This window comes from Crotalus tigris, unplaced genomic scaffold (assembly GCF_016545835.1).
Source record: "Crotalus tigris isolate CLP2741 ecotype Arizona unplaced genomic scaffold, ASM1654583v1 scf7180000024422.1470167, whole genome shotgun sequence".
NCBI classification, from domain to species: domain Eukaryota; kingdom Metazoa; phylum Chordata; class Lepidosauria; order Squamata; family Viperidae; genus Crotalus; species Crotalus tigris.
In genome coordinates this window covers 679,066-693,376 of record NW_024100588.1, presented here as the reverse complement: position 1 = coordinate 693,376, position 14,311 = coordinate 679,066, and the positions used below count along the sequence as shown (strand labels likewise).

The following is a 14,311-nucleotide window of genomic DNA, read 5'->3' as shown; positions in this document are numbered from 1 at the left end:
GGACTTTCAACATGCAGAAACCAGCCATCCAGCTGCAGGACTCTGCTGTCTACTTCTGTGCCTTCAGTGAGATATAGTGAGAGGAAGCAGAAAAAAGTCAAAAACAGGAGAAAAAGTATTAAGACAGGGGGATTTTGCAATTATCAATTGATTCACTTAATAACAATGATTCTTTCAGACTCACATTTCATATTATGGTTCTTTCTTTCTTTCTTTCTTTCTTTCTTTCTCTCTCTTTCTCTCTCTCTCTCTCTCTCTTTCTTTCTTTCTTTCTTTCTCTCTCTCTCTCTCTCTCTTTCTCTTTCTTTCTTTCTTTCTTTCTTTCTTTCTTTCTTTCTTTCTTTCTTTCTTTCTTTCTTTCTTTCTTTCTTTCTTTCTTTTTCCCTCTCACATCTATTTATCCTCCCAGTTTCCTCTCCATTTGGCCGGCCAATAATATATTTTTCTTTCAGAAATCACCTTCGACAATGGGATCCTTCCTTCAAGCAAAGTGCCTTTTTTACAGCTCCTTTAAAACACACGGTGGCAATCTTGAGACAACATGAGTCTTACCAGGTGACACATGTGATATCCTGTGTAGCACATATGCTCTGTGAACCATATCTTGTGGTTGGGCTTTCTTTTGCCACCAAATTTACATAGTAGAAGCCCATTCCTTTCTGAACTGAAAATTCTGCGCTTCTTCCACAGCAAATTTGGCAGGGAAACTCTGACGGTGACTAGACCAGCTTTGAAGTCCTCCAAAGATATTTTTGGTTACTAACCTCATTCTTCATCTGGAAAAATGTGACTATTCATCAGCATCATCTCTCTTTTAATTAAGTATTTAATTCCTCAAAATGTTGAATTACAGGGTTTGGCTAGGCATCTAGTCAGTATTTAGGTTCCTTGAAATTATTATTATTATTATTATTATTATTATTATTATTATTATTATTAATAATCTCAGCATGCCTATGGAGATAAGTGGTGTAGGAAGGCCGCTGTTGCCTGTAGAGCCAGTCATGACCCCTACATGACCCCATAGGAATCTGGCAACAGCCATTCAAAGATTAAGGACACATTCTTGCACAGGAACAAGCATCTCAATCACAAAGCCCCAAAATTGTATAAAAGCCCATCCACTCTCAATCCCAATTTGTCAGCCACCCCAGAAACATGCTGTTGTCACTGTTGTTCCTGGCCACCAAATAAATAGAGACCTCCTTTACAACTGCAGCTTGCCTCCTGCATCTTTCTCCCACCTTGGAACCGGACCAGAGTTTTCTTCCAACAGTGACTCCAGATGGTTAGATAACATTTCCTCTTGTCCCAACCTAATTGGTCATTATTCTTGGTGTGAGATGATGAGGAACTTCTATCCTGAAGGGTTAATATGACTTTCTACATCTCAGTTCCATTGCAAGGTTGATCTGGATGCAAATCCAACTATTTCAAGGAATCTTAAAATCTATGCATGGCTATGCAGCTAAGTGCTAAATAATAATAATAATAATAATAATAATAATAATAACAACAACAACAAGAAACAACAAAAACAACAATATAACACCCCAGACGTAACAATTATCGATAAGAAAGACAAAAAAGTCTGGATAGTGGACGTGGCAGTGTCTGGAGACAGCAGAATAGAAGAGAAAGAACTGGAGAAGATAACAAAATACAAAGACCTACAAATAGAAATAGAAAGACTGTGGCAAAAGCAAGCAAGGGTAGTACCAATAGTCATAGGCTCCTTGGGTGCAATCCCGAAACAACTGGAGCACCACTTGAACACCATTGGCATTGACAAATTCGCTATTAGTCAATTGCAAAAGGCGGCCTTATTAGGAACTGCTTCCATCCTGCGACGATATCTGTAATACCATCAAACATCCACATCTGCCTATCCCAGGTCCTGGGTAAGGACTTGATAGGTAGACAAAATGCCAAATCCAGTCTGAACATCTGGCTTATTGTGCGATGATCCATAATAATAATAATAATAAAGATGGAAGGGGCCTTGGAGGTCATCTAGTCCAACCTCCTGCTTAGGCAGGAAACCCTACACCATTTCAGACAAATGGCTGTCCAGTCTCTTCTTGAAAACTTCCAGTGTTGAAGCATTTACTGCTTCTGGAGGCAGGTTGTTCCATTGGTTAATTGTTCTAACTGTCAGGAAGTTTTTCCTTAGTTCTAGGTTGCTTCTCTCCTTGCTTAATTTCCACCTGTTGCTTCTTGTCATCCCTTCAGGCACCTTGGAAAATAGCTTGACTCCCTCTTCTTTGTGGCAGCCCCTGAGATACTGGAACACTGCTATCATGTTCCCCCCTCATCCTTCTCTTCATTAAACTAGACATACCCAATTCCAGCAGCCGTTCCTTATATGCTTTAGCCTCCAGTCCCCTCATCATCTTTGTTGCTCTTCTCTGTACTCTTTCTAGAGTCTCAACATCTTTTTTGCATTGCGGTGACCAAAACTGGATTCAGTATTCCAAGTATGGCCTTACCAAGGCATTGTAAATTGGTATTAACACTTCATGTGATCTTGATTCTATTCCTCTGTTAATGCAGCCTACCACTGTGTTGGCCTTTTTTGGCAGCTGCAGCACACTTCTGGCTCCTATTTTGTGCTGTCAAAGATCCAATGAGATGAAGCAGAAGGGCAGTCAATCAAAAGTAGGAGAAAACAATTTAGTGCAGAGATGGGAATTTTGCATTTGTGGCACATGCACGTCAAAATTCTTCTCAAGACTTCAAAATAGCTCCTGATCTCCTTATCCACCATACCAACTGGGTCAGAGAAGTAGTGTTTTGTTGCCAGTTGAACTGAAGTTGTTATAATTCATTCATTCTTTCTTTCTTTCTTTCTCTCTCTCTCTCTCTCTCTCTCTCTCTCTCTCTCTCTCTTTCTCTCTCTTTTCTCTTTCTCTCTCTCTCTCTCTCTCTCTCTTTCACTCTCTCTTTCTCTCTCTCTCTCTCATCTATTTATAATCCCAACTCCCTTTCTTTCATCTCACCAACTGTGTCAGAAATCACCTTCAATGTTTAAATCCTTCCTTCAATTCAGCTGCTTCCTTACAGCTACTTTAAAACACAGGGTGGCAATCTTGAGCCAACATGAGTCTTACCAGCTGCCACAAGTGTTCTCTTCTTTGGCACATATGCTCTATGAACCATATCCTGTGTTTTTTTTTTCCTTTTACCACCAAATTTAAATGGCAATAACCAATGTATTTGTGAAGTGAAAGAGCTGTATAACCCTTCACAGCAAAGTTGGCAGGGAAGCTCTGAAGGTGACTACATCAGTTTTGAAGTCCTCCAAAGAACTTTTTGAGGGTTGCAACTAATTCTTCATCTGGAAAAATGTGGCTGTGGCCTGTGGTGATCATTATCATCATTTCACTTTCAAGTGAGTATTTATTTTTTCACAGTATTAGACAACAGTTTTTTTTGGAGGGGGGCTGGGTGAATCTTCTGTTTGGGTTCCTTGAAATCAGTTAAAATAGAATCCCTGGAAGATTTCTGGGAATTATCTGCAAGGAATTGCAAGCCAGAACAGAAGTGTTTAACTGAAAAGAAAGTTGTATGTCTCTTTTCGGAGTATTTGGTGGTGGGCAAGATGGAAACAATAGTAAACCAGGAAGGAAATTATCCAGGTTAGATCTCAAAATCAGCACTGATGTGTGCAAACATTAAGAAAGTAAGTGCAAGCAGCAGCAAGGTTGTTTCTGAAAAACGCGAGAAAGACCTACTTGTGCACCTCTCCAGCTAATCTCGTGACTTCTGCATTATCTTCTGCCCAGGGAGAAGCACAGGACAGTCGGTGAAGCAAGCATCTGGCATTGTGACTGTTACTGAAGGAAAACATCTCTCTCTCAGTTGTTCCTATGAAGTTACTAGCTCAGCTTACCGAGATACATACTGGTACATTCAGCACCCTGATCAGCCTCTGAAGCTCTTGTTGAGCCAGTATAAAAAGGATACCCAAAGATTCCATGCTACTCACCTTAAAGGAGAGAAAAATGGGACGTACAATTTAGAGAAAGATGCCAGTCAGCTGAAGGACTCTGCTGTCTACTTCTGTGCCTTCATCGAGACACAATGAGATAAAGCAGAAGGGGAGCCAATCAAAAACAGGAGAAAAGAATTAAGAGTAGAGGCAGGAGAAATTTGAGGCACTTGGCACTTCAGAATTGTCCTCAAGAGTGAAAATACCTCCTGATTTCCTTGTCCACCACACCAGCTGGGTACTGTTTTTTGCCAATTGAACTGAAACTGCTATAATCCTCATTATTTGCTTTCTTTTTTTCTTCTTGAGGTTCTGCAATTTGGTTTCTCCATGACGTTATTCCTCTGGCATTTTGAAGTTTTTTAAGAGACTCACTTCTTCTGCTTGTTGATTGAGCTTTCCAGAAATGTGACAGTTGGGAATAACAAAGCACTATTGCTACTATTATGAAACAATATCTAACCACAGCTTCTAGCTTTTCAGCTGGCATTAGTGTTCATTTTCCCAGAACCTAGACTGTTTTATTGTATTGGCATCCTATGTGTGGATGCAAGTAATATGGTGCCATTGACAGATGGAAATTTTGTCAGTAAATTTTCTAAGTGCCAACAAAGTTTATTTACTAAGTCAAATGTCTTGGTAAACACCTGGAGTACCATAGACAGGTTATGCCATAATTTTGTTCCAGATCCTGAATTGTAATGATTGAATTATTATTATTTGATGGATTAACAGCCACGTTCTCGTTCCTTAGATGAAAAAAGCAGGATTAGATTAAGTACGAACATGAAAATTTATCCCTATTTTTTCAGAAGCAGAATTCTTAGGAAAGTCTCTTATATTTCACTTCCTTTTGGCTACTGCCTGGCAAGGTGGGCCAGACAAGAAGTACACCCGGATGAATTTATATTCTACTTTATTGTAAGATTACAGAATCTTCAAGTCTGAAAGTTCATTTCTCCTTCCTGGTCTTTACTCTGGGAGAAAATAGGGAGGGTTCCTTCCCTTCAACAGTGGGATCCTTCCTTCAAACCATCTGCCTTCTCACATTTACTTTAAAACACAGAATGAAACTGAGATGTAGAAAGTCAGATAATCTTTCAGAATATCTTGGGCTAGAAGTTCCTCGGCATCTGATACCTAGAAGAATGACCATCTGGGCTGGGATAAGAGCAGATGTTACCTCAACATCTGGATGCACTTGTTGGATGAAATTGACTACAGTGTGCAAGGTTTCCAGTCAACTCACCATAAAAAAGACAAAAAAGGGACTTTCAACATGCAGAAACCAGCCACCCAGCTGCAGAACTCTGCTGTCTACTTCTGTGCCTTCAGCGAGACACAGTGAAAGGAAGCAGAGGGGGAACCAGTCAAAAACTGGAGAAAAAGTATTAAGAGCAGAGACAGGGAGATATTGCAATTGTCAATTGATCCACTTAACAACAGTGACTCTTTCAGTCTCAGATTTCATATTATGTAGTTCTCTCTCCCTCTCACATCCTCCCAGTTTCCTCTCCATTCACCTGGACAATAATATATTTTTCTTTCAGAAATCACTTTCAACCCTGGGATCCTTCCTTCAACCAAACTTCTTTCTTACTGCTCCTTTAAAACACATGGTGGCAATCTTGAGGCAACATGAGTCTTACCAAGTGCCACATATGAAATCCTGTATAGCACATATGCTCTGTGAACCATATCCTGTGGTTTGTCTTTTTTTTTTTTTGCCACCAAATTAACATATGAGAAGCCCACTTCTTTCTGAAATGAAATTTCTGTGTCTCTTCCACAGCAAAGTTGGCCAGGAAATTCTGAAGGTGAATATACCAGCTCTGAAATCCTCCAAATATATTTTTGGTTACTAACCCTATTCTTCATCTGGAATCATGTGGCTGTTTATCATCCTCATCTCACTTTTAAGTAAGTATTTATTTCCTCAGAAGGTTGAGCTATTGGTTTTGGCTAGGCAATTTATTCAGTTGTTCAGGTTCCTTGAAATAAGGTAGAGTAGGATCACCTGGAAAATGTCTGGAAAATTAACTGTCTGCAAGGGATTGCAAGGACACAGACAGAAATATTGCAAAAAACATGGACAGAAGTATTTAATAGGAATGAAGGCAGGTGATGGTTTGTGTGTGTTCAGTATGCTTGGTGGTAGGTATGAATGAAAGAATATAAAACAAGGAAGGAATTTGCCCATAGCAACCCTGAAAATTAGCATCGATGTTTCAATACAGCATGAAAGTAGGTCCAACCAGCAGCAAGATTTTTTTCTGAAGAGAGGGAAAAGGGCCAACCTGTGCACCTCTGCAGCTAACCTCATGCCTTCTGCATTTATCTTCTGTCCAGGAAGAAGTGCAGGACAGTCTGTGAAGCAAACATCTGGTACTGTGACAGTGATAGAAAGAGAATCTGTCTTTCTCAGTTGTTCCTATGAAGCAGAAATTAGTGGCTCATTTTTCACATACTGGTACATTCAACAACCTCTGAAGCTCTTGTTGACAGAGTATGAAAATGATGCCCAAGGCTTCCATGCTACTCATGATAAAGGAAAGAAAAATGGGACTTTCCATTTAGAGAAAGAGGCCACCCAGCTGGAGGACTCTGCTATCTACTTCTGTGCCTTCAAAGAGACACAATGAGATGAAGCAGAAGGGGAGTCAATCAAAAACAGGAGAAAAAAAATAGTGTAGAGACAGGGGAATTTTGCACGTCAAAATTCTTCTCAAGACTGAAAATAGCTCCTGATTTCCTTGTCCACCGTACCAACTGGGTCAGAGAAGTAGTCTGTTGCTGCCAATTGAATTGAAGTTGCTATAATCCTCATTTTCCTTCTTTCTTTCTTTCTTTCTTTCTTTCTTTCTTTCTTTCTTTCTTTCTTTCTTTCTTTCTTTTTTCTTCCTGATGTTATGCAATTTGGTTTTCCTGTGACGTTATTCCTGTGTTGGATGGAATAAGAGGAAATGTTACCTAACCTCTGGAAACACTTATCTCCCTATTAATCATCATCATCATCATCATCATCATCATCATCACAATAGAGCTGGAAGGGACCTTAGAGGTCTTCTAGTCCAGCACCCTACTCAAGCAGGAAACCCTGTATCACTTCAGACAAGTGGCTGTCCGCCCTTTTCTTAAAAACGTCCAGTCATGAAGCACCCACAACTTCTGAAGGCAACTTCTGTTCCACTAGTTAATTGTCCTCACTGTTAGGAGGTTTCTCCTTAATTCCAGGTTGTTTTTCTCCTTGATTAGTTTACATCCTTGCCTTCTGGTGCTTTGGAAAATAAATTGACCTCATCCTCCTTGTGGCAGCCCCTCAATTACCGGTTAAAACATATGAGGAACGGTTGCGGGAATTAGGTATGTCTAGTTTAACGAAGAGAAGGACAAGCGGGGAACATGATAGCAGTGTTCCAGTATCTCAGGGTCTGCCACAAAGAAGAGGGAGTCAAGCTATTCTCCAAAGCACCTGAAGGTAGGACAAGAAGCAATGGATGGAAACTAATCAAGGAGAGAAGCAACCTAGAACTAAGGAGAAACTTCCTGACAGTTGGAACAATTAACCAGTGGAACAACCTGCCTCCAGAAGCTTTGAATGCTCCAACACTGGAAGTTTTTAAGAAGAGACTGGACAGCCATTTGTCCGAAATGGTATAGGGTTTCCTGCCTGAGCAGGGGATTGGACTCGATGACCTCCAAGGTCCTTTCCAACTTTTTATTATCATTATTATTGTTGTTGTTGTTGTTGTTGTTGTTATTATTATTATTATTATTATTATTATTATTATTATTATTATTTGTCCCCCATTGATGTTACAGGCCAAGTAACTAGGGAGGGTCCTTTCCCAAGGCCCTTTAACACTGGTATCCTTCCTTGAACTCAGCTGTCTTCCTATGCCTACTTCATAACATAAGGTGGCAATCTTGAATCAACATGAGCCTCAGCTGCTGTAGAAAATATGCTCTGTGAACCACACCCTGTGGTTTGTCTCCTTTTACCATCACATTTAGATACCCTAAGTTGATCTATTTTCGAAGGAAAAGAGTTGTGTAACTTCTCACAGCAGAGTTGGCTGGGAAGATTTGAAGGTGACCACATCAGCTTTGAAGTCCTCCAAAGGGGCGGTAAATAACCGCTTCCTTATCTGGAAAGATGTTGCTGGGGCCTCTTTTCATCATCTTCATAATCATCATCTCACTTTTAAGTCCATTTTATCCTTCACTATTTTTGATTATAGGTTTGGCTGGCCATAACTTGAGCTGTTTAGGTGCTTTGAAATCTGGTAGAATAGGATCTCCTGGAAGATGTTTGGGACATTGGTATGGAATTATCTGCAAGAACAACAATGGATGTAATCTGCTGGAATAGAAAGTGCGTGTGTGTGTGTGTGTGTGTGTGTGTGTCTCTGTGTGTGTGTGTGTGTGTGTGTGTGTGTTCAGTGTCCTTGGTGGTGGACACGCTGGAAAGAATATAAAACTGGGAAGGGATTTTTCCAGGTTAGCCCTCATAATTAACACTGATATGGGCAGACACCAAGAAAGTAGCTCAAAGCAACACCAAGGTTGTTTCTGAAAACTAGGAGAAGGATCTGCATGTCCACCTCCCCAGCTAACTTCATCCCTTCTCTATTATCTTCTGTTCAGGAGGAAGCACGGGTCAATTGGTCAACCAAACCTCTGGCATTGTGACTGTTACTGAAGGACAATCTATTTCTCTCAGATGTTCCTATGAAGCAGCGTACAGTGGCAATAATTACCCATCCTGGTATATTCAGCTTCCTGGTCAGCCTCTGGAGATCTTGTTGGATGAAATTGACAACAAGGCTCCAGGTTTCCAGGCTACTCACAATAAAACCCGTAAAAAGGGGGCTTTCAACATGCAGAAACAAGCCATCCAGCTGGAGGACTCTGCTGTCTACTTCTGTGCCTTCAGTGAGAAAGAGTGAGAGGAAGCAGAAGGGGAGCCAATCAAAAACAGGAGAAAAAGTATTAAGAGCAGAGAACCAGGGGATTTTGCTATTGTCCATTGATTCACTTAACAACAACGATTCTTTCAGACTCACATTTCTTATTATGAAGTGTGGGAAGCCCCCTCTCCCCCTATCTAGTCCAACCCCCTGCTCACACAGGAATTATTATTATTATTTGATGGATTGGCAGCTAGATACTGGTTTCTTAAATGAAAAGCAGCATCAGCTTAAGAAGAAATATGAGAATTTCCTACTCTTTTTTGAGCAGGAAAATGCTTAGAGAATTCTCTTGTTTTCTCTCTACCTTTTCTCTACTGCTTGCAAGGTAGACCAGACAAGAAGTACACCTGGATGAACTAATTCTACTTTATTGTAAGATTACAGAATCTTCAAGTCTGAAAGTTCATTTCTCCTTCCTGGTTTTACTCTGCAAGAAAATAGGGAGCGTTCCTTCCCTTCAACAGTGGGATCCTTCCTTCAAACCAGCTACTATGATGAAAGAATATCTAACCACAGCTTCTAGCTTTTCAGCTGGCATTCGTGTCCATTTTCCAAAAAGAACCTAGACTATTTTATTGTATTGGCATCCTATGTGTGGATGCAAGTAATATGCCTCCATTGGCAGATGGAAATTTTGTCAGTAAATTTTCTAAGTGCCAACAAAGTTTACTTACTAAGTAAATGTCTTGGTAAACACCTGGCGTACCATAGACAGGTTATGCCATAATTTTTTCCAGATCCTGAATTATAATGATTGAATTATTATTATTTGATGGATTAACAGCTAGGTTCTCGTTCCTTAGATGAAAAAAGCAGGATTAGATTAAGTACGAACATGAAAATTTATCCCTATTTTTTCAGAAGCAGAATTCTTAGGAAAGTCTCTTATATTTCACTTCCTTTTGGCTACTGCCTTGCAAGGTGGGCCAGACAAGAAGTACACCTGGATGAACCTATATTCTACTTTATTGTAAGATTACAGAATCTTCAAGTCTGAAAGTTCATTTCTCCTTCCTGGTCTTTACTCTGGGAGAAAACAGGGAGAGTTCATTTCCTTCAGCACTGGGATCCTTCTTTCAAACCATCTGCCTTCTCACACTTACTTGAAAACACAGGGTGGAACTGAGATGTAGAAAGTCAGATAATCTTTCAGAATATCTTGGACTAGAGGTTCCTCGGCATCTGATACCTAGAAGAATGACCATCTGGCCTGGGATAAGAGCAGATGTTACCTCAACATCTGGATGCACTGGTCTCCAAAATCATGGCAGAGAATGTTTTCATATCATTGAAGGGATGGTACTGTGAGTTGTCCATCCGAAAGCACCTTGAACATTAGGGTTCATCTTTACATATTAATCATTTCAGACTCTAAAATGATTCTTTCCAACTCACATTTTATATTACCCTCCCCCTCCTCTTATCTCAGTTCTCTGTTCTTCCACCTGGTTAATTTCTGTTTTCACCTGTTGCTTCTTGTCCTGCCTTCAGGCGTCTTTGAAAATAGCTTGACTCCCTCTTCTTTGTGGCAGCCCCTGAGATACTGGAACACTGCTTTCATGTCCCCCCTTGTCCTTCTCTTCATTAAACTAGACATACCCAATTCCAGCAATCGTTCCTTATATGTTTTAGCCTCCAGTCCCCTAATCATCTTTTTTGTTCTTCTCTGTACTCTTTCTAGAGTCTCAACATCTTTTTTGCATTGTGGTGACCAAAACTGGATGCAGTATTCCAAGTGTGGCCTTACTAAGGCATTGTAAAGTGGTATTAACACTTCATGTGATCTTGATTCTATCCCTCTGTTAATGCAGCCTAGCACTGTGTTGGCCTTTTTGGCAGCTGCAGCACACTGCTGGCTCATATTTAGGTGATTGTCTACTAGGATTCCGAGGTCCCTCTTACAGTTACTACTATTGAGCATGGTGCCACCTATGCTGTACTTGTGCATTTGGTTTTTCTTGCCTAAATGTAGAACCTTGCTTTTTTCACCACTGAATTTCATTTTGTTAGTTAGTGCCCGGTGTTCAAGTCTGTCCAGAACCTTCTGTATCTTAAGCCTGTCTCCTGCAGTGTTGGCTATTCCTGCCAGCTTGGTGTCATCTGCAAATTTGATAAGTTCCCCATCTATCCCCTTGTCCAAATCGTTGATGAAGATGTTGACGAGCACTGGGCCCAGAACAGAGCCCTGGGGAACCCCACTACACACTTCCCTCCATGTAGATGTGGTTCCATTGAGGATCACATGCTCAGTACGGTAGAGTAGGATTCCCTGGAAAATGTCTGGACATTCCAAAATCACCTTCAACATGTGGATCCTTCCTTCAGCCAGGCTGTTTTCTTACACCTATTTTAAAACAGAACATGGCAATCTTTAGACAACCAGATGGTGGACATGTTACCTTCTGTAGTACAAAATCTATGTGAACCACATCCTGTGGTTTCTTTTCCTTTTACCACCAAATTATATGGCAATAACCAATGTAGTTGTGACGTGAAAGAGCTGTATACCTTTCACAGCAAAGTTGGCAGGGAAGCTCTGAAGTTGACTACACCATCTTTGAACTCCTCCAAATAATATTTTGGGGGTAGTACCCCATTCTTCATCTTTAAAAAATGTGGCTCTTTCTCTCTCTCTCTCTCTCTCTTTCTCTCTCTTTTCTCTTTCTCTCTCTCTCTCTCTCTCTCTCTCTCTCTCTCTCTCTCTCTCTCTCTCTCTCTCTTTCACTCTCTCTTTCTCTCTCTCTCTCTCATCTATTTATAATCCCAACTCCCTTTCTTTCATCTCACCAACTGTGTCAGAAATCACCTTCAATGTTTAAATCCTTCCTTCAATTCAGCTGCTTCCTTACAGCTACTTTAAAACACAGGGTGGCAATCTTGAGCCAACATGAGTCTTACCAGCTGGCACACGTGTTCTCTTCTTTGGTACATATGCTCTAAGAACCATATCCTGTGGTTTCTTTTCCTTTTACCATCAAATTTAAATGGCAATAACCAATGTATTTGTGAAGTGAAATATAACCCTTCACAGCAAAGTTGGCAGGGAAGCTCTGAAGGTGACTACACCAGTTTTGAAGTCCTCCAAAGAACATTTTGGGGCTGGCAACTCATTATTCATCTGGAAAAATGTGGCTGTGGCCTCTGTTGATCATTATCATCATTTCACTTTCAAGTGAGTATTTATTTCTTCACAGTATTAGACTACAGTTTTTTGGCTGGGTGAATCTTCTGTTTGGGTTCCTTGAAATCAGGTAAAATAGAATCCCTGGAAGATTTCTGGGAATTATCTGCAAGGAATTGCAAGCCAGAACAGAAGTGTTTAACTGAAAAGAAAGTTGTATGTCTGTTTTTGGAGTATTTGGTGGTGGGCAAGATGGAAACAATAGTAAACCAGGAAGGAAATTATCCAGGTTAGATCTCAAAATCAGCACTGATGTGTGCAAACATTAAGAAAATAAGTGCAAGCAGCAGCAAGGTTGTTTCTGAAAAGCGCGAGAAAGACCTACTTGTGCACCTCTCCAGCTAATCTCGTGACTTCTGCATTATCTTCTGCCCAGGGAGAAGCACAGGACAGTCGGTAAAGCAAGCATCTGGCATTGTGACTGTTACTGAGGGAAAACATCTCTCTCTCAGTTGTTCCTATGAAGTTAGTAGCTCAACTTACCGAGATACCTACTGGTACATTCAGCACCCTGGTCAGCCTCTGAAGCTCTTGTTGAGCCAGTATAAAAAGGATAGCCAAGGATTCTATGCTACTCACCATGAAGGAGAGAAAAATGGGACGTACAATTTAGAGAAAGATGCCAGTCAGCTGAAGGACTCTGCTGTCTACTTCTGTGCCTTCAGTGAGACACAATGAGATAAAGCAGAAGGGGAGCCAATCAAAAACAGGAGAAAAGAATTAAGAGTAGAGGCAGGAGAAATTTGAGGCACTTGGCACTTCAGAATTGTCCTCAAGAATGAAAATAGCTCCTGATTTCCTTGTCCACCACACCAGCTGGGTACTGTTTTTTGCCAGTTGAACTGAAACTGCTATAATCCTCATTATTTGCTTTCTTTTTTTCTTCTTGAGGTTCTGCAATTTGGTTTCTCCATGACGTTATTCCTCTGGCATTTTGAAGTTTTTTAAGAGACTCACTTCTTCTGCTTGTTGATTGAGCTTTCCAGAAATGTGACAGTTGGGAATAACAAAGCACTATTGCTACTATTATGAAACAATATCTAACCACAGCTTCTAGCTTTTCAGCTGGCATTAGTGTTCATTTTCCCAGAACCTAGACTGTTTTATTGTATTGGCATCCTATGTGTGGATGCAAGTAATATGGTGCCATTGACAGATGGAAATTTTGTCAGTAAATTTTCTAAGTGCCAACAAAGTTTATTTACTAAGTCAAATGTCTTGGTAAACACCTGGAGTACCATAGACAGGTTATGCCATAATTTTGTTCCAGATCCTGAATTGTAATGATTGAATTATTATTATTTGATGGATTAACAGCCACGTTCTCGTTCCTTAGATGAAAAAAGCAGGATTAGATTAAGTACGAACATGAAAATTTATCCCTATTTTTTCAGAAGCAGAATTCTTAGGAAAGTCTTTTATTTTTTCACTTCCTTTTGGCTACTGCCTTGCAAGGTGGGCCAGACAAGAAGTACACCTGGATGAACATATATTCTACTTTATTGTAAGATTACAGAATCTTCAAGTCTGAAAGTTCATTTCTCCTTCCTGGTCTTTACTCTGGGAGAAAATAGGGAGGGTTCCTTCCCTTCAACAGTGGGATCCTTCCTTCAAACCATCTGCCTTCTCACATTTACTTTAAAACACAGAATGAAACTGAGATGTAAAAAGTCATATAATCCTTTAGAATTTCTTGGGCTAGAAGTTCCTCAGTGTCTGATACCAAGAAGAATGACCATCTGGGCTGGGATAAGAGTAAATGCTACCTAAACATCTGGATGCATTTGCCTCCATAACCATGGCAGAGAATGTTTTCATATCATTTAGCATTGTGAGTTGTCCATCCAGGAGAACTTTGAACATTAGGATTCACCTTTCCATTTTAAATCATTTCAGACTCCAAAATGATTCTTTCCAACTCACATTCCATATGATACATCTCTCTCTCCCTCCCTCTCTCTCTCTCTCTTTTCTCTCTCTCTCCTCTCTCTCTTCTCCTTCTCTCTCCTCTCTCTCTTCTCTTTATCTCTTCTTTCCTCTCTCCTCTCCTCTCTCTTCTTTCTCTCTCTCCTCTCTCTCTTCTCTCTCTCCTCTCTCTTCTCTCTCCCCATCTGTCTTCTCTTCTCTTCTCTTCTCTTCTCTTCTCTTCTCTTCTCTTCTCTTCTC

The 14,311-nt window shown here is 40.4% G+C and overlaps 3 gene segments (V, D, J or C); all 3 read left to right on the top strand.

Moving 5' to 3' along the window:
• The first annotated feature begins 3,232 nt into the window (after positions 1-3,232).
• On the top strand, positions 3,233-4,102 carry LOC120302042. The segment is given in 2 exon segments: positions 3,233-3,391; positions 3,786-4,102. Coding segments are annotated over 2 exon segments (348 nt in total).
• A 1,689-nt stretch (positions 4,103-5,791) lies between these two features.
• LOC120302046 lies at positions 5,792-10,505 on the top strand. The segment is given in 2 exon segments: positions 5,792-5,911; positions 8,639-10,505. Coding segments are annotated over 2 exon segments (336 nt in total).
• A 1,212-nt stretch (positions 10,506-11,717) lies between these two features.
• LOC120302043 lies at positions 11,718-14,101 on the top strand. The segment is given in 2 exon segments: positions 11,718-12,136; positions 12,522-14,101. Coding segments are annotated over 2 exon segments (348 nt in total).
• Positions 14,102-14,311: the final 210 nt, after the last annotated feature.